The 24,399-nt window shown below is 42.7% G+C and overlaps 1 protein-coding gene across 6 annotated transcripts in view; it reads right to left on the reverse strand.

Moving 5' to 3' along the window:
- Nucleotides 1–3,228: 3,228 nt before the first annotated feature.
- The window catches only part of LOC135396787 (mitogen-activated protein kinase kinase kinase kinase 5-like), a 40,394-nt gene continuing 19,223 nt past the window's right edge, over nucleotides 3,229–24,399 (reverse strand). For all 6 annotated transcript variants that reach the window (XM_064627952.1, XM_064627951.1, XM_064627956.1 and 3 more), the window contains 12 exons: nucleotides 23,503–23,536; nucleotides 21,579–21,669; nucleotides 20,268–20,401; nucleotides 20,054–20,180; nucleotides 19,912–19,991; nucleotides 19,683–19,743; nucleotides 18,460–18,740; nucleotides 17,354–17,451; nucleotides 13,984–14,156; nucleotides 9,087–9,179; nucleotides 8,867–8,993; nucleotides 3,229–8,253 (listed from right to left, as the gene is read on the reverse strand). In XM_064627952.1, the coding sequence (XP_064484022.1) occupies nucleotides 8,166–8,253; nucleotides 8,867–8,993; nucleotides 9,087–9,179; nucleotides 13,984–14,156; nucleotides 17,354–17,451; nucleotides 18,460–18,740; nucleotides 19,683–19,743; nucleotides 19,912–19,991; nucleotides 20,054–20,180; nucleotides 20,268–20,401; nucleotides 21,579–21,669; nucleotides 23,503–23,536 (1,387 nt within the window). In that variant the 3' untranslated portion in view covers nucleotides 3,229–8,165. The remainder of the gene's footprint in view (nucleotides 8,254–8,866; nucleotides 8,994–9,086; nucleotides 9,180–13,983; nucleotides 14,157–17,353; nucleotides 17,452–18,459; nucleotides 18,741–19,682; nucleotides 19,744–19,911; nucleotides 19,992–20,053; nucleotides 20,181–20,267; nucleotides 20,402–21,578; nucleotides 21,670–23,502; nucleotides 23,537–24,399) is intronic.

A 24,399-nucleotide genomic window follows, 5' to 3' on the forward strand; every position in this document is an offset into this window, starting at 1 on the left:
TGTGCAGAATTGAGGTAGCTGGTACGTATACGTGAAGCAGCTCCATCACAAGGACATGTAGGTGAAGCAGGGACAAACCTGTGTTTGTCGTGTCGTTTGTCTCTGTCGTCGAGCTGCTTCGCCCATGCAATTGCTGCCAATCTGAACACCCCATATTCACAGGCAGAGAGTGCAACAATGAGACAGCCCCTCTTCTCCAGAACATTCGGAAACTATCCCAATTAGAGAGCAGCAGTTCTCATTGCACCCTGCCAGGGATACTCTGTCTACATGTATAAATGCTACTCAAGCATATGCAAAACGTAAGGTTTTGCCACTTACCATGTTTCTTTCAACATGATGTATTCTAGGAATCAAATACAGGAACCGAACGATGACGACGACCCCATCTTTAGGTTGAGCACCGTCACACGAGGCTATTGGTAACTAAACTCAAAGTAAGGTTGAATGCTTTAGAAATAACAGTAACCACGGTACAGGTGCACACAGTGCACAAATTTTGGTAGTGTTTCAGATATGTTTGGCATACTACGATGTCAATGGCTACAGTTTTGAGCACTGCGGATGAATAAGCGTAGGGCGAAAGGTACACCTGCAAATATTTGTTGCAACAAACTTCCTTGCGGTGGTTATTTTGGTGGTCAGTAACGAAGCCTTCAGTACAGAGTGGACATGCACAACATCAGCTGAGTAGGACATGAAGCAAAACGAGAAACCATAAAAACATATCCGATAATGCCAAAACTGCAAGACCCAGTACACAGCATAGTGATTCTGCTTATAAGATGATTTGAGACAATGAGGAAAAGTTATGACTTTTTGTGTGTGCCTGCCTAATGCACCGAGGCATCACCCGCTTCCGAACTACAAGTCCTCTGCAGTTTTTTACCCTCCACATCTGCATCACTGCATATCTACAAACTGTCTTCAAATAGCTGCCAGCAGTTGACTTTAGACATCATGGGGAATGGACTGTGTGACATCATCAATGTTGTACCCACAATGTAAGCACAGCTGAGTGCAGTACAATGCTTAACAACACAATACAAAAGGCATTTTGTGCAATGATGTTGACGAAGCTGCACAAAGGCCTTTGATGTGGTCCCGATATCTTCGTTGCAAATATTGATGTACAAGAAGCAGAGTTGACAATGAATATTTCAGATGCAGGTGTGTGTACAGATGTTTAGTGGATGAGCTCATGTGTGTGCACTCGTTTTCCAATTATGAAAACTCATTCATGCTCAGCTTGAAATTGTGCACACAAAGTTGCATGCAATGAAAACCTTCTTTGTTGACTCTGAGTGGAGTCTGAACTTTGATAGTCCAGCTTGGGAGTCCTCAACTATGGTGAGTTACGGTTCACTGGAACCCTACAATACCCTCATGTATGGAAATTTGCTCTGGAAAGCTGCTTTGTGTACCTGGTGATGTTTGAAAGTTCCCTTTCGTTTATTTGTACATGAAGGACCCCTTATAGGCGGTTCTATATGTATAACAGACTGGACTTGTTGTTACTTACATTTTGTTTCTATACTTCTAAAATGTGTAAAATTCCATTATAAGTTATATAAAATATATTAAAAAATAAATTAAGTTTAATCCAAGTTCAATATGTCAAACATGTTATGTGAAATATATTGGAATTAATTAGAATTAGAAAAATATTAGAAAGTCGTTGTGCTCTGTCGAGAAATGCTACGATACATTCTATTCTCTCTTTTAGTGTTAAAGTGCTCTAATACCAACCAATGGGCATGAAATTCCAAATAACCTAATTCAATGTTTTGATATCTCTTTATACTTTACAACTGTTTTACGGTTTTCTTAAAACTGTCACATTCGGACCAACATAAAAGGGCTTGCCATTTTTTTCTTTTTCAACGGCAAATTACCACCAGTCATGTTGGCCGCTGACTAACTAAGCAGGACAACAGGCATTGCTGTAGCACAGCCAGAGATGGAATAGCCAAATTATCATATAGCTTACTTTATCTATGTACAACCATACAATTATGAGAGATGATGACATGGAACCCCCTGCATATGTTTTTCACCAGAAAGACAGTGAGTATGATGAAGATATGAAAGGAATAAAACAAAAAGGGGAATTCCAGGCAGTAGTGTAGCCAGAATTCTTCTTCTAGGAAAACTGGAAGTTTTGTGGATGGTGTGGAGACCAGTCTTAGGTAGTAACTAAGTTAGTACTTGTAACTGTAACCAGTTACTTTTGCAGTGACTAGAGTTACTTTTCTACAAAAGCAACTTGTAACTAACTAGTCACCACGTTTGGTAGATAACAATAAAGTAACTTTCATATAGTAACAGTAGCTATAACTAATTACATTTCAAAAAGAGTAAATGCAACTCAGTTACTTCTTTTAGTAGTAGCTTATCCATGACTGGTGCAGACATTCCTGCAGAAGATGCATTCCCAGTCAAGCTAAAATATTCAGGGGGTTTCAGCCCCCCAAACCGCTTACTTGCTAAGCCCCAGTTCTCTTTGAACACCTGTTATAACAGGGATCCCTACTGTCTGTCTTCTAAGTTCTACATGAACCAAAAGCAAAACGTGGGTACTGTACTCAGACACAACATGGGAGCTACAGTCACAGTGTTATAGTATCATCTTTAGTGGAGAATGTTGCATTGAGAAAAGGGATGGTGGATGTAGACAGACGTGGAAGCACATTTACATGAAATATGGCAGTCGTTAAAAAAGCCGGACAGTGGCAGGATTTGAACCACGCATTTCTCGATTGCTGGTTTGAGTGCATGAACCAATTACTCTATGCTGGCATCTACCCTTCCGACGACTTACCAAAGCCCCACCGTTACTTAGGCACCTTGGAGCTTGCATTGTGTTTGTCTGTTTCAGCAACAGTTACTTTCCATTGTGTTCACCAGATTTACATATTTTGGTACAAACATTTTACACATTTGCTTTGAAAGCATGCAAGTGTGCTCCAAGTATGCCATATCCAATGAGTTTTTGCAACATGGTCAGTGTACAATCCGCAGTTTGAAGCATGTGGGCACACTACATTGTGACTTACACACATTATACGCCTGTCTATGCCAATCATTTCCGTTTTCAGACTTGTGAGTGGAACTGACATTTCCTGAAGTATAGTACGGCATCACCAAAGCTACGTAAACAGAAGAAAGCCACTTATGGCTTCTCACAGCATTTTTCTTTTGTAACTCCAACAAGTGAAAGAAGTTACATGGTATTTCTCTGTTTATTCCTACGGCAGGCCTGTTCAATCAGTTACCTTCAGACACACTGACAGAGTCACACGGCACATGCTTTGTACAGCAAAACTGCATTCCTCGTTGTGCACTATGCATTGTGCACTCCAGTACTTATAAAAAGATTGGCATACTGTAACATCCAAGCATCTATTGGAACCCAGCATGCACACTGAACTTGCAGAGGCAAAAAGAAAAGAAAGGAATAAATAACACACATTTGTTTGAGTGTGATTTTTGCATTTTATGTCCAATGTCTCTCGAACATGTAAACTATACTCACAAAGTGCCACAATGGACTAAATCTACTGTTTCCCAAATCAAACCAAATTCACTATAAGAAAATGGATGCACGTATCATAAAATTAATCTCTGCTTGTCAGACATAGCATAACTAGGGCACGACTTTTTCGGGTTATCTATTCCAGCAAAATCAGGGAGTAAATATAGAGTTATATTTTGCTTCAATAATTCGGGTGTAATTGGGTTGAACAAAACCTGATTCAACCCAATTCTGGTTGAACTTAATTGGATCAGGCTTAAATCTTCAGTTTACTCGGCATAATACACGGCACACCAGTAGACACAGAGCATCAATATTTAGTCCATGTATCTAAAAGGCAGAAGGGTCTCTGTCTTGACAGTTTGTATGAGCACATTTAGGCATTTACAACACAGTTTCCAGAGTTCCATGTTAGTAGTGATGACTACAGATCCTCCTGGTCGAGCAGATTTTTGGGATCTGCCAGATTAAACCACAGATTTTTTTTTTTTAATTTAAATCGGGAGGTAAACATTGGGCGTAATTGGATATAACCCTAAAAAGACATGCCCTAAGTATAACTTCACATTGCGCCCAACGTGCCACCTATCTGGCAACATTGTTTCTCCAAGGTCGTGTCGTGTGTCCAACTTAGGGTGGAAACACAGACTGGAAAGGTGCCTGCACTGTTGTCAGCAGATGCCTGCCTCAGCACACACCCGGGTCATATGGGTATCGTGTGCTCTGGAACTTGACGTTGCCTACTCTTGGAGGATCCCAAACTATGAGCCTTGCTGGGCATTTTGAAAATTCATGGAGGTGTGCAAGGTTTGCTGACGGCATTTACATTTTGTACATCGAGTCTTCGCGCAAGTTTGATTCATATACAAAACAAAACAAAAAACGGCACTTTTTAGTCCAGAGTGGCACTTTAAAGATTCTGGGAGAAAGACATTAAACTTAAAGACGAAAGACAGCCAGTGGCAGAGCCAGAGATCGTACTTTTGGTAGTGCACTTGGGATGGGGAAAACGGGAGGTAAAAATCCTCCCCCCATGTAAAGTTCTAAAAGAACCCCTCTCTAAGCATTTTTCTGGCTACACTACTGGCCACAGCACGTCTCATGCAGAAGACAGATTCGACAGTAGGACAGGTAAGACCACAACGTGTGCAGCCACAGCCAGATTTAACTGTAACACTGGAGCATGTGGTCTGCGCAGATGCCACCAACGCGGAGCATTACTAGTGGACCAATAGCCTTCGGATTTGAGACTGTGTCTCAAACATAGGTCTGGAAGTACCGTAATTTCACGCGTATAAGCCGCACCGGAGATAAGCCACAGGACCAGTTTTTTTCAATACTTTAAAAATTTTCAGGCAGATAAGCTGCACTCACAGATAAGCCACGGGCAATACAAAGCGACCACAAATTTGTGCGACAAAGGAGACCATAGAGAAGGCCATAAACCCTGTGGTCATTACTCCGGGGTCGGCATGGTGTACAACAAAGGAGGTCAGTTCTAGTGTTTTACCAAGATCGGAATGTGCCCGTGTTGTGTTTTTCATGGATGGACGGGTTAGTGGCCTTCCAGAGGACATGAACCACTGTCACCACTTCCGTTAAAGCTGCTTGAGGGAAGGCTACTCGAAGATGGACGGCGCCCCTGTTATGCATTGTTCGTGCATTCGTTCATGCGTCGTTGGGTGGTGCTGTTTAAGAGACACTGTTGGTCCTTTCTTTAAAACCGGTGTATAAGAAAAATTGGGAAAACTAGTCATTAGATAAGCCACGCCTGTGAGAAACAAAAAATTGTGCACAAGCCGCAGCTAGGTAATTCGCGTGAAATTACGGTAGGCTGAAACATGCACCACCGCACAACAGTGTCCTGGCATGTGTAGTTGAGCAGTTATCACATCTACAATCAGCCTCTGCTCCACACTCATCACAGGCCACACTGCGTTGGCTGCATGTGCATGGCGACCTAGTCTAGTACCCACGCAAACGCTGCGTAGGCCACTCTCTTCTGTGTTACACTCAAGTCTGATGGTGGCTGTACTCCATCAAATAACTTGAAGGGTATAGTGTAGAAAGTCCATTCGTTGTGTTACATGTCGTCTCATGATATAGTTGTTATCAAACAGATTAAACAGGGGACACAGAGTGAACACTGTATGTGTATGACAGTTAGCAGGAATTCTTATCCAGTGGCAACACTATCACTATTTGGATCACTTATGTTGTCTTTTCAATTTATTGCATTGTTTAGATATCTACTGCTAGAGACTGACAGGCCCAGTCCTAGAAGAAAACTGTTGTGATGTTATATAAATCATGTGCGCACAGTTAGTATATCACAATCGAAAATCTTCTGATGTTGGAACGAAGCAATGTGGAGCGCTAAAAAATGGCAAAAAAAAAACACAAATGAAAGAAGACAAAAAAACAAACAAACAATTGAGCTCCGTATCATTAGCGCAATGAAATTTGCATTACCATCCGACATACCAAAATTTTAATGTAGCCCGCTGCTACGCTGATTGCCTGTATTAACCTTGGCCAAGACATTGCCAGATACAAGATCAGATTAATGATTATTTTTACTCTGAGATGCAGATGAACTACATGTTCTGCAGTTTGCACCTGTAAGCCTTCTATCTCATGAGCCCTGCATGCGTCACAGCACATGCCTGTACGTAGAAAACCGGCCTTCCTCTACAAACCAACAAGCTTAGACTCGCGTTTAAAGGATCCTGTTCATATAATACTATTTACAAGTTTATATATATGCATATATACAGTATGTCTGTCGTAATTATAGAGAGAATTTTAAAAAATTGGGAAATGCCTTTTTTTCTCCAATTATACTGAACTGCAGGTGTAGTATTAACAAATTACTGCAAGTAAAGTGTGTTAACAGTGGACATTTAACATTTCCTCGTGCTTAAAAGTATTTGGCAATAGTTGCAAACATAAATAGTCACAATACTGTTAAAGACTGTGACATGCAATATAGTGTCTGAAAAGAACTTAACTTACGACTAACTGCAATTAGCAGTCATATTAACAATAATGAACCAGCAGTGCAAACACTGGAAAGTAATGACACAGCTTAGGTTTCCACAGCCCAAATAGCCAGAGGATCGTTATCGAGGAACCTGGCGCTGCTCAGCAGCAGTTTCATGACATGGCCTATATTTAGGGTCAGACTTTTTCGGGTTAAACCCGATTCTGCCGCATTATTCTCTCCCGAATCAGTTTAGGACCATTTCGGGTTAAACCCGATTCCTCCCCGAATTCTAATCACGTATCAGGTTGAACAGGGTATCACGTGCAGTATTTCATAGCAATATGTATGCATATCTGACGCATATATTATTTGACTGCAACAATAAAGCACGCAAAACACATTTGATGTTACAACATGTGGTGCTCATGGCATATATGTTTGACCAACATATGCACTTGAACTGTACTCGGCTGGCTAGGTGGAGAGCAAAAAATCATAAGGGTGGCAAGCTGGGGTAGTTGGTTCAAGTTCAAATAAAAAAATAATAACCTGACAACACCCGAATGTATCAATAGCAGCCGATTTCATCCCGAATTGCAGGTTAAAAAATAGCACCCAATTTTTCCCTCCCAAATGCAGTAAAGACATTTAACCCGAAAAAGTCAGGCCCCACCTATAATGGCTTGATCCTTTATCTGAAAAACGACAACGGCATCGACTCACCAAAAAAAGATGTTGTCATCGTGCCAAGCTTCTATCTCTCGTAATTAAAAAGTTAATTGGTCAAAATGAATGAGGATAATGCCCCAGGAGGTTGCTAATGCGCTCATAAGGTGGGCCATTTGACTTAAAACATATAGCCGTTTCTCGTAAAAGAAAAACAAAACAAAACGAAACAAGTATTTCCCCATTTTATAAAATTCTGTCCACAGTTAGCGTGGACACCCTGTACATATATATGTATTTATCTTCCTTTTTTGCTTATTTCATAGTTCTACACATGTACAAAAAATACTGTACAAGGATATCTCCAGCAAAGCAACAAAGTGCTTGCATTGCCCTATGAGGTTGCAGCAATGCGGAAGCTGTCAACAGTTCTTGCCGCAATGATTTTACGTTCCTCTGCTGCAGATAAAGAAGAAAAAAAAATCTGTACAAGGAACACGTGGTTATCACATTCACTCCCATCAATGTATAATGCTGCATTAAAATTATACTTTACACCTTCACGCACCAGCGCAAATATACAGACCCCATCCTGCATTCATCTTCTTTTTAAAACACTGTCATATCATTCAACCATTGCATTAAGAAAGCATATTAAAACCTACGTGTCACACTGAACAAGTGCATTCTACAGGGACCTAGTCAAGTTTCTACAAAGCTAAAAAAAAGGCACCCTCAGACAAAGGTACTAAAAACGGAGAGTACCTAACACGACGGCCGAGAATGCCGTTAAATGAACCGGGTTCTAATGTAATATACTTTGCATCATAGGTAGACCCTCCAAGGACAAAGGAATCTCTCGATGGCAATGTCCCACGAACTGAGTCCTGTGTTGGTGGGTGATTGCCGGAAGGAGGAGGGATGACAGGGTTGCCTGCCCATTCTTTCTGGTCAGATGAGCACCCTCAGGTGATGGGCTCAGAAGCTGTTCTCATGTCCAGCAAGGATGTGAAGATTTGATGGCCCACTGGGCTCCTCGGTAGGACTGCTTTCAAGCACCACGATTCTGCGTGCCAATCAACCGAGTTAAAATAGTCAAGCGGACAGGACATTTTGCTAAAACGTGGCTGCAGTGAGGAAGTTTCTAACAAGTAACAAAACTCGATTTTATTGTTATTTTTGTGTCTCAATGAATGCAATAGCAGCTGCAACAGTTGTTGCAACGGCAGTTGCAACATGGTTGCTGCAGTTTACAGAGGATTGTTACAGAAACAGCTGGCGTAGGGAATCCCTGTGTTCCAAATTGCTCTCGCCAGTTAGAGAATGAAAGTTGCGAGAACAGCGTGTGTTTGTTAAAACTGTGACTGTGAGGTGGCTGAAGATGTTATGGCATAGTTTTGTCGCCCATGGCGCAAGTTGACACACACACAAAAAAATATATATAATAATTGGCACAACATTTCTGCCTGAGCCTACCAAGCGCTGCCTTCGGCAGCCAATCAAGCGAGGGCTTAGCGCGCTATACTCTGTGCGCATCGGACAGCATAGTTCCGTTAAAATGCCTTCAATGCTAAATGAATTACATGCTTGACACTTGTAACCATTCATACTGCACTACACAATAAAGATGACATGGACGCATGCTACGCATGTAAAATTAAAAAGTCCCACTACATTACCTGTCAGAGCCAAGCACACGAAATGCATGTGTGGGGTCTGTAATTTCCTGCACCACCTGCCCGTCCAGCAGACTTCTGCCTTGCATTCCATGTCGGTGAAATGCCAACACACTGTCTGGCAGGCACACTGGAACAGTGTAACAAGCATATTTCTATGGTTATTTCCATTCCATCTTGATACCCTAGGAAACAAGGAAGGATAATGTTTACGTTGACTCACCAATGTTTTCCACCTTGAACTCAAAGCAGAGCTCTGTAGGTAGAGCTTTACTTTGCTTCAAGTGGCCCTCTAGGTCAAGTAGCTTCACCTTATCTAGATGACAAAAAAAAGAAAGAAAGAAAGGAAAAACTGGTGTCACAAGCAACAACAAACTAGCACTGATAATAATAAAGATCAAGATTTTATTTTATGTTTGGCTAGATTTGAAGGGAAGTTCCACAAATCTATTCACGTCGAGAACTTGAAGGTTAGTGTTCCCAAATCATTGAGCATCAGGTCTGGAGCTGCTGACGTTTTGAATAGACATTGCTCTTCGTCTGTGCAACAAAGCAAAGCAGTACTAATACTTCCCATTTGAGACTGATATGCAACACACATGCAGATCATGAGCAACAATCATAAACGATCAGTATTCATACAGATTGCTCATACCAAGACAGGAACGAAGTCAAACTGCTGTCTGTACCAATCCACATTTGACAAAAGTTGGTTATGTATATGCACCTGTGAAACCTTACAACATTACAAAACGTGGCACACTAGATAAATGTTAGATTTAAAAGATTTGTGTTGAAATGAAGGGAACTTAGGTATGTGCATCATCAGTACATATTAGTGAGTTTTGGGGCAACGTACACTATCGCAAAGACCCAGAGTTCATCGTGGAATCCTTTGTTTGGCATGGAATTCCACGGAATCCCTTATTTTTAGGGGTGTGCGGATATTCGAGTTCTCGAATTCGAATCAAATATCAATCACTCGATGTATTTCATCCGCGAATCGAATATCCAATACTCGGATTTCCGAATATCCGACTATTCGCAGAATATGAATGACACCTCCCGAAAGTGGGCTTCACCTGACGCTTCCCTGCACGAGGTGAAGCTTGCTTTACGAAAGTGTCCATGCTGCAGGACTAACACAGCAGTGTTGCGGATTTGACGAGTCAAATCGGATTTAAATCAAATCGATGTTTTTCGGAACACCGCAAATCAAATCCAAATCAAATCCGGATTTAAACATGAGGTGACAAATCAAATCATTTTAAATCCGGACTTGTTTTTGGTGTGCTAAATCAAATCCAGTTTTAAATCGGGATTTATCAAATCCGTCAACGAATCCGGGGCCTAAAGTTCCCGAAATAACTGTAGCATGCAGCTGACCATGTCTACAAGTTAAAATTACTACATGCATTCGCTGGATAAGACCCGTGACATGGTATAAACACTTATAAATGTCACCTGCAGCGGAGAGTATGAACAACCAACATAGCGATGCGAAGGTTGAAACTGTCAATTTTATTTTCACGTGGATATCGGAGTAACATATTTGTCAAATACGCCTACTCGGCACATATGAGAAAGCCACCTGTCGGGAATTATGTTACGTTAAATGCGATGGCTGCGTGCTGCACACCGCAGTTGTGTTATAACAAACTCAATGGTACATCCGCCCAACATCCGTAAGCAGTCTTATTCTCTCAGGTTTTTGTTTAGAAAGACCAGCTGCTCCAATGTAGCTGGATGCAGCCTGTTTCTTTTCACAGTCTTGATCAGGCTGGCTGCAGAGAACACTCGTTCAGCAACTCCAGAACTTGCAGGTACCGCAAATACATTGTTCGCTACTTTCGAAAGCAGCGAGTAGCGGGCCGCTGCGGACATCCAATAGCCGAGAGGGGAAACATCATCATCTACTGTGCACTCGCTTAAATAGAGGCCTACTTCGTCGTTCGTTCTTGCAGCACGAGTTCTGCAGTGGCATCAAGTTGGCCATAAGCAAGCCACTATGAAAAAAGGCGACCAACATTCACATTCCTGTTCCTGGACACAATGACCTCATACGACTGGTTCTCATGTGCACATTTCAGGACTTATTTTAGCAATCTCTGGGACACGAGAACGCGACGTCAGTCGCAGTTCAGAAACAACAAAACAGACGAAAAGCATGTATGGTACCCCTTTTCTCGAAAGTGCTTTGCCTGAGCTCAGCGAACCATTGCTGTGCTTTCTCTAATGCGTTCCATTTCTAAGAAATCATAGAAAGCTGTGATACCGCTGTGAATTAGACGTCAAACTGCCCATGTGATTATGTGTGAGAGTATTGCCTGACGTACCCTTAGTGTTCGGAAGGAAAGATGTAGGCCTCAGAGGTGGTGTACCTGACAGACAGACCACCTCTTAAGCTTGAAGCCGTCTACAGACAGTGTCCCTAGACTGCATCACGCAATCAAAAAATCACGGGATTTATTTTTGAATGAAACAGAATTTTCGACGGGACACTGGGAACCGAGATGGCGGGACGTAAGGCAAGCCATCCCAAATCCAAAAATTTTTTAAGCCTTCTCTTAAGTTGCATTGCGTCATGTGTAAACATATGTGAAATGCAATTCAGCCAAATGTCTTGTAAAAACGTAATTATATTGACGGCCTCGGATACGACTGACAAAAAATCTGCCTGCCCGGCAACGTCAAATTTTGCAGCAGTCAAAATCCAACCATTTCCCTTAGGGAGCTTGATCAAATACACATCCAATTCCGTAAAAAAAAAACGTGATTCAATCCAAATCATCTGTCAAAAATGTGATTCAATCCAAATCCTCGCCATATTTTCCCCGTAAATCAAATCCCAAATCAAATCCACGAGCCCTTTGATGGATTTAAATCCACAACACTGCAACACAGACAGATTGTAGTTTAGCACAAGTGTACGAAGTTGGGATAGTTGGTATCTTGACATGTTGTTGAATACAGCAAGAAACAACACAGAGGTAAAGGAGGTAAGGACTCCCCTTTTGCACTGGAGCAGCACCCTTAAGCAGCCGTGGCGTCAACTTCGTTCTTCCCTGTGTTGTTTCTTGCTGCATTCAACAATATGTAGTTTAGCTTAAGATAAGAGATTTTGATTTGACGTTTGGGAGTTTGCCTTTAAAGGCTCTTAAATAATGCCTACAGCCCAAAAACAAAAAGGGTGTCCTAAAGATGTGACTTCCACAGGGCATGTATTGTAAGCTCCTTCCTATAATCTTCCCATAAAGTTCCTATAAACTCTGTAGATGCCGAAAGATCTTTCAGCAGGCATAAAATGATTGCAGGCGACAGACGGCATTCTTTGTCAGAGTAGGGACACAAGATATCATGTATGTAATGCTGAGCCACAACAGTGCTTTGAATCTGTAATTTGATAAAATATTTTTGTTCCCACATTATCCAAGAAAATAAAGTATTTCCCATTTCAAGCAGCCGTTGCCTGCTTGCTGCAGAAAATCGCCGAATTTACAAGTCAGTGCCGCAGAATTTTGAATTTGCCGCAGCAGAAAACCACGAACCTATTGCCTTTGCATATGTAAAGGATATCATTGGTGCTACGCAAGTGCAAAACCTAGAGGGAGCTTTGCGCAGTGCACAGAACCACAACAGTATCCCTTGCGTACAAGGTGATAGCGTACGATGCACTAAAACACTCTATTATCAGAGATAAAGGAGTTATTCGACCAAAGGAACACGTTACACGTCATGAAAATGAACTTAAAGATCCGAAGTTACTTGCTATGTAATATGCATTCCTTAGCTCTTAAACCTCAGGTCTTGATGCAATGGGTGGGGCAAGGTATTTTATGACAGTTTTGATACAAAATTAGACAAATCTTCTATATGATGAAATGAGCCGCACTTCTATGTGCATTCTTAAGCTGGCGTCTGACAATTTTGGTGTTGATATAAACTTCTTCCACCGAGAACAAAGCAGGCACTGGAATTTTAGACGAGATGACTTGCTCAGTGCATATTTTGTAGAACCGCAATAAGTGTGACATTTTAGTTTGCGTACCAGAACAAAAGGAACTTGGAACTTACCCCAAGTTCCAAAGTTACATAAAAAAGGAACAAGTTTCTCAAGGAGTTATTGGGACTCAAAACTAACGAGTTAGGCTAAAACATACCAAGCAAAGGAACTCAGTTACAGTAACCCTCAAGACTGAGTGGTATAACAGGGATATGTTTTCAGAACATAGTATTCGTCTTTCGAGAGTCTCTTCATCTCTCTTGAGATCGAGATCGAATCTCTCGATTCGTCTTTCAAAGAGCGAGTACAGTCGCCGACCGATTTTTCGGACATGCTCGATTATTCGGACTCGTTCGCGGAACGGCCGCGGGTCCCATAGAGGTGATGTATAAGAACGTCCAAAATTTCGGACACCGTGCAGCTCCGTCGCTCGATATTTCGGACTCTGTTTGCCCAACCCGCGAATTTCTCTCATGGGGTGACGGAAAACACTGGTATCATCTGAAATTCGTATCAAAAGAAATCAACCAACTAAAATATTGAGGCAAAAAGATAGGCAGTGATGATTGTTGATTTCCCATTCCTCTGAGTGGAAGAGGTCTGTCGTAGCGCTTTTGCGTCTTCGTTTTTGGCCAACGGCCCAGCACGTGCTGTCCGCCCGCGAGTCGCGCGACAGCGCTGTAAAGCACCTTCACTAAGCTTCACCTAAAGCACGCATGCATTCGGTGAAGCCGACTTGCGGACTTGATGACTGCGGCGCCTCTGTCAGTGTACTTACAGTGACGAAATGTCGCTTCGGGAAATAGAAGCTGATGTTATCAGGCAGAGCTGGAAGCGCGTTAGGAAAGCATCGACAAATTTTTCCAGCCTACTAGGGCTTAGTAAATTTTATTTTGAAGCAAAATTCGTTTTTTCGGACTGCTCGATTATTCGGGCTCTTGCCCGATCCCTGTCGAGTCCGAAAAATCGGACGGCGACTGTACACTGGTCTGCTTTATAGATCTTATTAGGTATGTCTTGCTGGCGCAGTCTGCAACATCTGTCTCAACAAACAATATGTGCACGTTGCACTGTACCTGACATAACATGCATAGAATGGACCTCAAATAGGACTCACTGTAGCAGCAAAGAAGCAATGTGTCTTTGTCAAGCTGGGTCAAGTGGAGTGCTGGGAGAGGATCTCGACGTGGTACCATTGTTTCGCTTCCTTCCTCGTCGTCATGGCCAGCAAACCAGCAGGCAGAAGAATTTAAATCCACTGTGTCCAATTTCACGTGCTCTGTCCCATAGCTAATAGAAACGATAGACATGTGGCACCACCTTCCGTAGCTTTGTGGTGAGACACTTGACTCAGACACTGAAGGCCATGGTTCAAGACCCATTAGGTACGTACAAAACAATTTTTGTCAGAGTTTCAGATTTTTTTCCTCTCTCTTTTCTGAGCAAGCAGAGAAGGAAGTCAGAGAGAGGGAAAGCAAAGACTGTGCAACACCAGAAAAATTCAGTGCATCCATGAAAATGCATTTTGCATTACGACTTGCAGTGAACAATCCCACACAAGGGCTACACTGTGCTGCTCTATTTTTAACAGAGACACAGCGAATAACCTGCACTAAAGGTGGTGTCATACATAAGTCGACCTCAATTTTGTGAAGAAAAAGCAGGGACAAGACAGTCCATTGGTACGGTGCATGCAATCATTAGGAGAAAGAGAATATCCTATAGGGACTGTGCGACAAACTGATGGCGCCGCGATGCGGCCTCCGGAGAAAGTACCTTGCGTGATAGCCGCCGGGTAGCCAGCTTTGTTTACATGTGAAGTGCGGGTATCTTTTTTTGCCACAGCATTGCTAACTGTGCCAGCACCTAAAAGAACTCTTCATTAGGGACCAGATGCTTCATTTCTCGTGATTTCTATGCTTCCAATACCACCGAGGTCACTAGACTCGCAGCGAATAGCGTTTGTGACGCGCGTTCGGCCATTGCATGAGGTGTGCACAACATGAGCGAATATATGCTATTTCTTTTGTTCTAGTTTCAATGAAACTGAATGAGGACCTGCAAAATGATCAATGAATTACAGTTGCCACTTTCGTGACGGTGAAACACCGCTGGATACTGTACCAACGTCAAATGCACCGACCAAACGGCAACCTATTTCGAGATAATGATTGAGGTGTTTCATCGCCAGTGCCCAGAGCCGATATTGCTCTCGGTATGACGAGTCTCACAGTGAGAACAGAAGTTCTACGTTGTCCAAAAGGTTTAGTATTTACTCACCGACCATTTCACAGCTGTCGTCCCGCAAGCTTATGGCGGTAGCTGAGGTAAAAACTCATATACTTTCTTCTTTGCGGATCTCTTTAGAGTTATTGTATCTGAAGATACTGGAAAAACTGCAGTACAAGTTCAGGAAATAAGTTGTGACCCCACGTGTTTATTTGTATGGATAAAACGGACGCACGATGTAAATTTCAGTGACGAAGCTATGTGTGTGCAAAGACGACAAAAGGAATACAAGACTCAGTCAAAAACATGATATTACAAATGGCTGGAGTCAGAGGAATACACGTATATAGCCTTCGCTAGCAAGCCATTTTATGAGGAGTCAAATAACCTTCCTCTCGACGTATCACTTACAGGTGTTTTGACTGGGCGGACGCGAGTGGCTGTTCTCCTTCTGTACTGTTAGATGCATTATAAATACGGTGGTTGCTTCTGTGCAGTTCGTCTCTATTCTCTTCGTTCGCGCCCCAGAAAGGTTCCACATTATTTGCACTTCGAAAATTAACCCTTCTAATTACGGAGGTCGCCACGCAAGCTACGGTTCCACTTGAGAATGCATAGAACGGGCGGCGTGGTATCACGTCGGATACGTCCAAGACCGCCACTGGCGGCGCTGTCGTGACGGAGCAGCGCGCCCCCTGTAGGTGTCGCACGGTCCCTATATATATATATATATATATATATTCTATACCCTATATATCCTTCATATATTCATATATCCTATAAAGGCGATACACTGCAATCCCATTAATTCAAGCTTGACGGGGGTGGAAGATTTGTTAGAATAAAGAGGAGTTCCAACTAAAGGGAGCCACTCTGAATGGGGGCTTGATGCATTGGCAGCGCATACTAACTGCGTTGGACACGAATCATGGCTTGCTAGGCCTTGCCTCACGTTCGTGGCAGATTGTAATGGCGAAAATACAAGAGGCTCATTCTTTCCAGAACATTTATATACAGGTAGGCCAGTATATGGTGATGCATTCCATGCACCTCTTTCCTCTAGCAGACGTATTGCTTTTACGAGAAATGGACTTATAAGCAAACAATTACAGGACGGTTACGACTCGTGTAACACGAAAGTCAGCGTCAGCTTCGCGTGTGGTGAAATGAGGTAGGATGAAAGTGTGTAGACAAATGTATTTAAGCGTGATGAGTATTGATTTGTGGTCACTAAATGGTTGGCAAGGTGAGTGGTGTCCTGAACGAGGGGGCTGTTCTGGAACACCAAGTCTATGCATGACGCATGTCTGCGTAAGGTCCAGTGCTTCGGACATATCACTTAGGAAAGTCATGTTCTTGGCCAGTGAAACGTCCACAGTGAAGTCTCCGACGCCGAGAAGCTTGTGCGTGCGGTAAGGCGCAAGTGCATGTTTGATAAAGCGCCGCGTGACATTTCCCACGCCATCGGCAAACTTTGCAGACGTCCTTTGGTTTCTATCTGACCTTCCATCAACAGAGGTTGTAAACTGCACTCTGACTGCATTGCACTCAAATTTTACTCTATCATGGAACATATAAAAAGATATAATGGGACATAGGATGCTCTAAATCATATCTATTAGAATCTGACGCTTTAACTAGCTTTAAGCATTGCACTGATCATTATTACCAATACTTGCGAGTGTACTGAAAATGTCCAACGAACATCACAATAACAGCAACAACGAAAAGAGAAGGCAATTGATGTTCTGACGCTGGAACACATAGGCACTCAAGTGCCTAAGAATTAATGATGAAAGAAGGAAGTCACTGAAAAGGTTAGCCAGCTGTAGGACCCGAACCCACATCTTCTGGATTACCGGTCCAGGGCTCTTACCAATTGAGCTAAGCTAGCACACCTTCCCAGCAACTTCCAAGGGCGAGTCATCTGAAGGGACAAACCAACCACTCTCACTCATTCCACTTTCACTCAACAGATGCCGCTTGCGTCGATCCCAATGTATGAGTGAGAAAACATTTAAGAGTGAAACTGGAATGAGTGAGAGAGTGGTTGGTTTGTCCCTTCAGATGACGCACCCTCGTAAGTCGGTGGGGAGGTGTGTTAGCTTAGCTGAATTGGTAAGATCCCTGGACCGATAATCCAGAAGATGTAGGTTCGACTGGCTAACCTTTTCAGTGACTTCCTTCTTTCATCAATGAAAATAGGTATGGTCACAAAACTTAGAAGTAGAAAAAAAGACAAGTTTATGAAGCTTCACCTTTTCCTTACTCCGATGCATAACACAGGGTATTCCAAGTCTGGAGTGATGATCATCTCGAATACCTCCAGCTTTGATGGCATCATGCATTCAAATACCTGATGAAAAAGAAAAGACAGTGAAATTTTCTGCCCTTTCTGAATGCAGAAGCATGCTAAAATGACCTCAGCTGACATCAAACTCTTCCGAAGATTGTTCTTTTTTGTGCATTTGTCACACTTGCCTTGGCCAATGATTTAACAGGTGCTTAGTACTTGTTCATCATAATTAAAATCTTCATATGAAAGCAGGATTACTCGTCAGATATTCATTCAGGCTTCAAGTACATTTTTCTGAACAACGAAACATAATGTAGGAGGACAATGACCTGAGATTTGAAGTAAGCCCTCATTATAATGACCCCGCTTTATTTGAATTATCACTTGATTGAAACTTTTACGCATACCTGGCCAAAGTGCACGTGCTTCAACAAAGATTATTCAAACAGTACTCAAGCAGACTGTGAAGGGTGAGCCGACAGAAGCCCATATGACAAAACCATCTCCAGTCTTTTTCTGCAACTAAACTGCCAAAGTGCTTATCACCAACACTTATTTTCTTGTTTAAATACGTTTTTCAAGACTCCTGTGGTGCTTCTGTACATTTCTGAGGGTACATCTCTCTTTCTGTGGAGCATCTACTTATATCAAACTGCCACTTCTATAGAATTTTTTCGAAAAATTGTTCTTTTTTATATAATTCCATGTTCGCACCGTGAAGCAACTGTGGCTACGAGCAGCGTAAGACGTTGACAGATGGAGAGAGGACAGCAGGAAGGAGTGGGGGACAGGGAGGGGGGGGGGTTATTATGCGTCCTGGGCCGACTTCAGGGGAAACTGTTCCGACATTCGTCTGGAAGGTCTTCGGAAAACCCAGGGAAAACCTCAGACAGCACAGCGGGTGACAGGATTCGAACCCACGTGTCACCTCCCAGTCTCCGCGTGGAAAGCGATCATCTTAACCATTATGCCATTAGGGAGCTGGGGTCAGTCTTGTTCACTTCATTATAATGAGGCTTTACTGTACTTCGGTAAAATGCACACAGATCTTGCAACTGAAAACTGTACCTTGAGAAGCATAAACTTGCCCAGTGGGTCATACCACTGCATGAGGAACACCCTGCTGGGCTGGGCTCCACATAGGTACTTGTAGCCGTTGTAAGGATTTCGCCCAACACAGCACTTCATTGTTCCTTTGGTGTCACACACTTTAGTGGAAGCTGTATGACGCACAAATAGCCGTTCAGGCACCAAGCGTTCAGGTATTCCTGCAAAACGCAGGCTTCCTCCTCCCCCACTCCCTCGGTGGAGGGCAACGAGATCGTGACGATAAAGATGCTGGGCCTTGCCTGCACAGTGCATTACATTACATTAGCAGTTCAGCTCAAATGAATGCCAAGGGGCTCTCCATTAGGTTGAATTCTTCCCCCTTTTGGAAAAAAGCATTATTCAAACTTTGATTTGCTTTTGAAGAGCATAATTTACATCTGGGTGTTTGCATTGCAAAGGGTATAGAGTAAAACCTTGTTAATGACACTCACTAACACGACATCCTTGCTTCATGACCCTCTTTCTCAGGAACCGCTCCCTCCCAATGGCCTCCACACTAAAGGGACCGTGAAAGGATATTTGACGAGCCTATGATAATTTTCTTATTTGTTCCCCTGTACTAAATCATTCATCCCGTGAAATATGGTAATATTATTGGCTGAATATATATGGGCTAAATATTAATGGCCGTGGTCATACTAACAAGTTTCGACTGTACCCTCAAACTATGCAAAGCTCTTTCACCAGAATGCCATATTTGTAACAGTTGAGGAGATGCTACCCTTAAAGGTGGTGTCTGCGAGGTATCTGAAATTCTAAAGTTAATTCTAATGTGATATCCACTTGGAGGTGCCTTCCAAGGAGAAACCACAAAGAAAGTTTCACAAAATTTGCTCGTGTTTTTTCCCCATAAAACATTGAAAACATCGAATTCGAAACCAACTGCCAGCTTCCGGTTGAAAAAGCTAATTTTCTAATGTTTCTGACTGTTCCAAACGAACGAACGTTCATATGTTACCACAATGCACAAACTCAAGCGCGCAACCGGCAACGGCTTGGTAATGATGTGGTATGATATTTTAAGAAAATTGAATATTCCAAAGGGTTCGAATATCAATTTTCAAATACGAATCGAATATCCGAAATATTCCAAATTTTGAATATTCGCCCACCTCTAGACAACAGCCATAGAGCCCGATAAACAATGTAGGTTGGTATCAATAATTATCGGAATGGCTCACCAGATAATGACATGAGGACATTTTTTATGACAAATAGCCACGTTGTTCTCCTTGGAAATATCTGAAAGTATATTGTGACACATAAAACTTGAAAGCAACTGCACAAAATTTATAGGCTTATTCTTAGCCTCAAATTTCGTATTCTTTTTTCACATTTGAAGAGGTAAAAAAAAGCGCAAATTCTTACGAATACAAAATTAATGTGCACAATGGTCAACGCAAGACATACCTGGTCCATGCATGAATCATGAAGCTCATTGAGATTTAGTGTGTAGATGCCTTCCTCACAGCCAAATAATAAATGTTGATCTATCAAGTACGAATAAATCGTTCAGTATAATAAAAAAAAATGTGCAAGAGCAGAAACACACCTCTTGTGTCTGGGTGAATCCAACTCGCACTGCAGAGTATGTGCAAAGGACATCCATTGAACACTTTAGAGAAGCAGGCACCCATGTGAACTTTAGGTGTTGGGGGCAATCCATTACAGATAGGTTTCTGTAACACGGACAAATAAAAATGTAAATCCATCTACCAAAATACACATTGTAAAACAAACAAGGAAGAAGAAATGGGAAACACTACCGGCTGTGCCTGTCGATAAGGCCTACGCGACAACCGCGGAGGTGCTTCTGGTGGCTCCCCAGCTTCTTCGACAGCATGATGCTCTTCTTCGTTTTGTTGTATTATCACCTCTTCCGGCTCCTCAGGCATGTGCACTGCAGTGACGATAAAACATACCCCAATGCAATGCTGACTTGCAAAATGGAGCTGTGCACCAAAAGAGCAATAGTGGTGACATGAAGTGGGCTTCACCTAACTCTTGGATGTATTGAGGCGAAGCCCACTTGCAGAATGGCGATAATGACACCTCGCTTCAGTACTACATAGCTACAGCTACTGTATTCGAAAAATATTCGAAAATTTCGGATACTGAAAATAGGCTACGAATATCATTCGAATGGCATCAGATATTCGTTTCATACTGTATAACTGGTTAAATTCGCGGGCTCAATAATTCGCGAATTTGCGAAGAGCCAGGTTCATGCAATTATTCGCGGAACCTTAAATTCGCGGTACAGCAGTGCGTCACCCCCGCACGAGGCATCTTTGGGACTGTCCACCTTGAACTAACAAAAGGAAAACAACCCTCAACAATAACCCATTTCATCGCTTTTAAGCACTTCTGACTCAGAGTGCTACAATGAGGGGTCATTGCCGAATTTGTGTGTCTCCCGTCATTCTTGTGTCCGCATCGACACAGTGAACACAGTGACAGCTTCGTATTTTTCAACTCATTACCGCAATGTTCTTGCTCCAGTACTTGAAGGTAACATCGCCACGTCCTCCTTCTTCAACCAGCCACCACGTGCATGGACTGCCTGACAGTTCCGTCCTCCATGCGGTAGGCGACAAACAAACTTTTTCTGCTGCCAATGAACATGCCTCTCGCGCAGTCGCTGATCGGCACAACCAGAAGCGTAAACATCGCAACAACTACAGTACTGAAGTTAGGTGCAGAACTGAAAGCGCAGTATAAGGGCATAAATAAGATGCATCAGCATCCAGGGCCCTATTTCTTTCTCGTATTTTTCTGTCATCGCTTCGAATATTTCGCGGGACTTTAAATTCGAGGAAAAAAAGGGCGTTCGCGAATTTCGCGGAAAATAGGTCCTCGCGAAAATTACTACTTATACAGTATTCGAAATTTCGAATATTCGTACAGCTCTAGTACACAGCCATGAAGGCACACACTTGTCCTCCGTTTCCCTGTGCCCCGTGCATTCGCTTCTTGATGGAGTCACCCGAAGTGACGCGATTCGAGGTGTAAAAACGGGTTTTACTGCGCTTAACCCCTGAAGTGCAACAGAGAACATACAACAACTAAGAACATACCTGTGAGGGCCCCTACTTCCAGTGTGGCATCTCTTGGTTTCTCAACTTCCGCAACATCCCCATTATGTTGTGGTTGTTCTAGGTGCCATGCCTGTGGGCAAGAAGTTAGCTGGTTACCAAGTGACACCAAACTTACAGGAATCCCTGCACAGTATACAGGGTTTCACCTGAAGTGTAAAAAAATACTGCGAAAAAGCTGCTCATATGTAGTAATATAGGGGTCAACCCTACTGACCTTTCAGAAACCTTTGCAATGCACTGCAAGTAATTCTATGTTATGGCTACTGTGAGGAATTATTTTTCACAAATTGAGCTCTAAAATTTGCCTGCACTGTTTGGTCTGGAACAGAAAGCACGTGACAAAAGTCATGACAGTATGTAGTTGAAAAAAGAAGAGCAAAACTCAGAAAATTGTTTCGAGAAGCACAATTACCCAGCTCAATTCTCATTCGCTACTGAGTTCACTGTGTGATTACATCGAGAAGTATCATGACTGACACAATGCAGGCAGAGAATGTTGTGTACACAGTGTTGGCCAGCGCGTACTGTAACAGTCTTTGCTCATGACTTTGTAACATATTCGTACTGGCCATTTGACCTATTTGCTGTCCCTCCTTTCCCAAGCAGGTCGGGCTGCTCTCGTGCCTGACCTGCCCCCTTAAAACTAGGAGGAAGTCCATCATAAGTAGGGCCTGACTTTTTCGGGTTATACTTTCCAGCAAAATTGGGGGGGGGGGGGGGGGGGGGGGTATATATCGGCCTATATTTTGCTTCAATAATTTGGGTGTAATCAGGTTGAACTGAACTTAATTCAACCTAATTCTGGTTGCATCAGGTTGGATCAGGCGTAAATCTTTGGTTTACTCAGCATAATACACATGACACACCAGTAGACACATAGTATCAATGTTTAGTCTATGCATCTAAGAGGCAGCAGGGTCTCTGTTTTGACAGTTTGTACAGTCGCCGACCGATTTTTCGGACGCCGATTATTCGGACATGCCCGATTATTCGGACTCGTTCGCGGAACGGCCACGGGTCCCATAGAGTTGATGTATAAGAGCGTCCAAAATTTTGGACGCCGTACAGCTCCGTCGCTCGATATTTCGGACTCTGTTTGCCCAACCAGCGAATTTCTTTCTTGGGGTGACGGAAAATATTGGTATTGTCCGAAATTCGTATCGAAAGAAATCAACCAACTAAAATATTGAAGCAAAATAACAGGCAGTGATGATTGTTCATTTTCCATTCCTCTGAATAGAAGAGGTATGTCATGGCGCCTTTGAGTCTTCGATTTGGCCAACGGCCCAGCACGTGCTCTCCGCCCACGAGTCGCGCGACAGCGCTGTAAAGCGAGCGTCACCTAAAGCATGCTTGCGTTAGGCGAAGCCGACTTGCGGACTTGATGACGGCGGTGCCTCTGACAGTGTACACTGACGAAATGTCGCTTCGGGAGATAGAAGCTGATGTTATCAGGCAGAGTTGGAAGCGCGTTAGGAAAGCATCGACAAGTTTTTCCAGTCTACTAGGGCTTAGTAAAGTTTATTTTGAAGTGAAATTCGTTTTTTCGGACCGCTCGATTATTCGGACTTTTGCACGATCCCCGCCGAGTCCGACAAATCGGACGGCGACTGTATTAGCATATTTATGCACCACACAGTTTCCAAAGTTGTGTGTTAGTTGTGATGACTTCGGACTCCCCTGGTCCAGCAGTTTTCGGGGAAATAATCAGCTATACCCTGTTTTTCCTGAGTTGAATCAGGAGGTAAATATCGGGCATAATCGGGTATAACCCCCAAAAAGTCAGGCCCTAATCATAAGTGACAAGATTTGGTTCTGTAGAAATATCTTAAGCACATCTGTTCTGTTAGTGGATGCAGCTCGTCAACTATGACGCTACAAATCAATGTACAAGGAAACTTACACAGCCATCTTTTCGTTCCAGAGGAAGCGTAGCCCTAGAGCGGAAGAAAATCAAAGATTAGCCACCAGTGGTGGAAGAGCAACTTAAATCATGATCTTTTCAAACTCAGATTTTTAAAAGTAGAGACCCACATACTCACACACACACACTCGGAAAATCTAGTACACATATCAGATACTCTACGTCGTTAGACTAACGAGAGTTAGTGGAGGCAGTAAAATGCATTGTGCTAAGTAATGCTGATTTCCAGGACAAAGATAGTACCCATCACCAGTGTGTTGACATGTAAGAATAAATTACTAATCACTAATTATTCATATCATTACTAATCAATGCTTCCAAAGTACCAAATCAATTTATATAATCACCAAAACAAAGTTGCTGTGTTGCTTCTAAAGCATACAACAGCTACTGCAATGGCATTTAGCAACACTTTTAATTTATATAAACTAGTGAGCCTGTGCAGCACTCTCCTCCTACAATAAACTCGTCTGGGACTCCAGTATGTCTATCCTCCACAAGCATTTTTAGTTCAAATAACATTTTTGCTTTACAAAAGCCACATTATAGTACCACATATGGCACAGGAAGCTTCAGCCCTGTCTGTTGCCACGCTTATGTGAATGGCAACTCAGACAAAAAATTACACCCAAGAACACCTTATATGTACACTAACATACAATTATATTACATCAAGTTCAGACTAAACTCCACTTTACATTCGCAGCATTCCCCCGCGATTTCAGTGGTGTGATGCACGTAGCTCCCTGCTCTGACTACCTTCATTAGGAACTACATTTTTGTCAACAAACAGCACAATCTTGAAAAAAAGGAAACCCAGAGCATAACAAGGACTGAAGAACAGTGAGCAGCACAAAAGTAACTAAAATGTGCCAG

The sequence above is a fragment of the Ornithodoros turicata genome, chromosome 6 (genome assembly GCF_037126465.1).
Source record: "Ornithodoros turicata isolate Travis chromosome 6, ASM3712646v1, whole genome shotgun sequence".
Lineage (NCBI taxonomy): Eukaryota > Metazoa > Arthropoda > Arachnida > Ixodida > Argasidae > Ornithodoros > Ornithodoros turicata.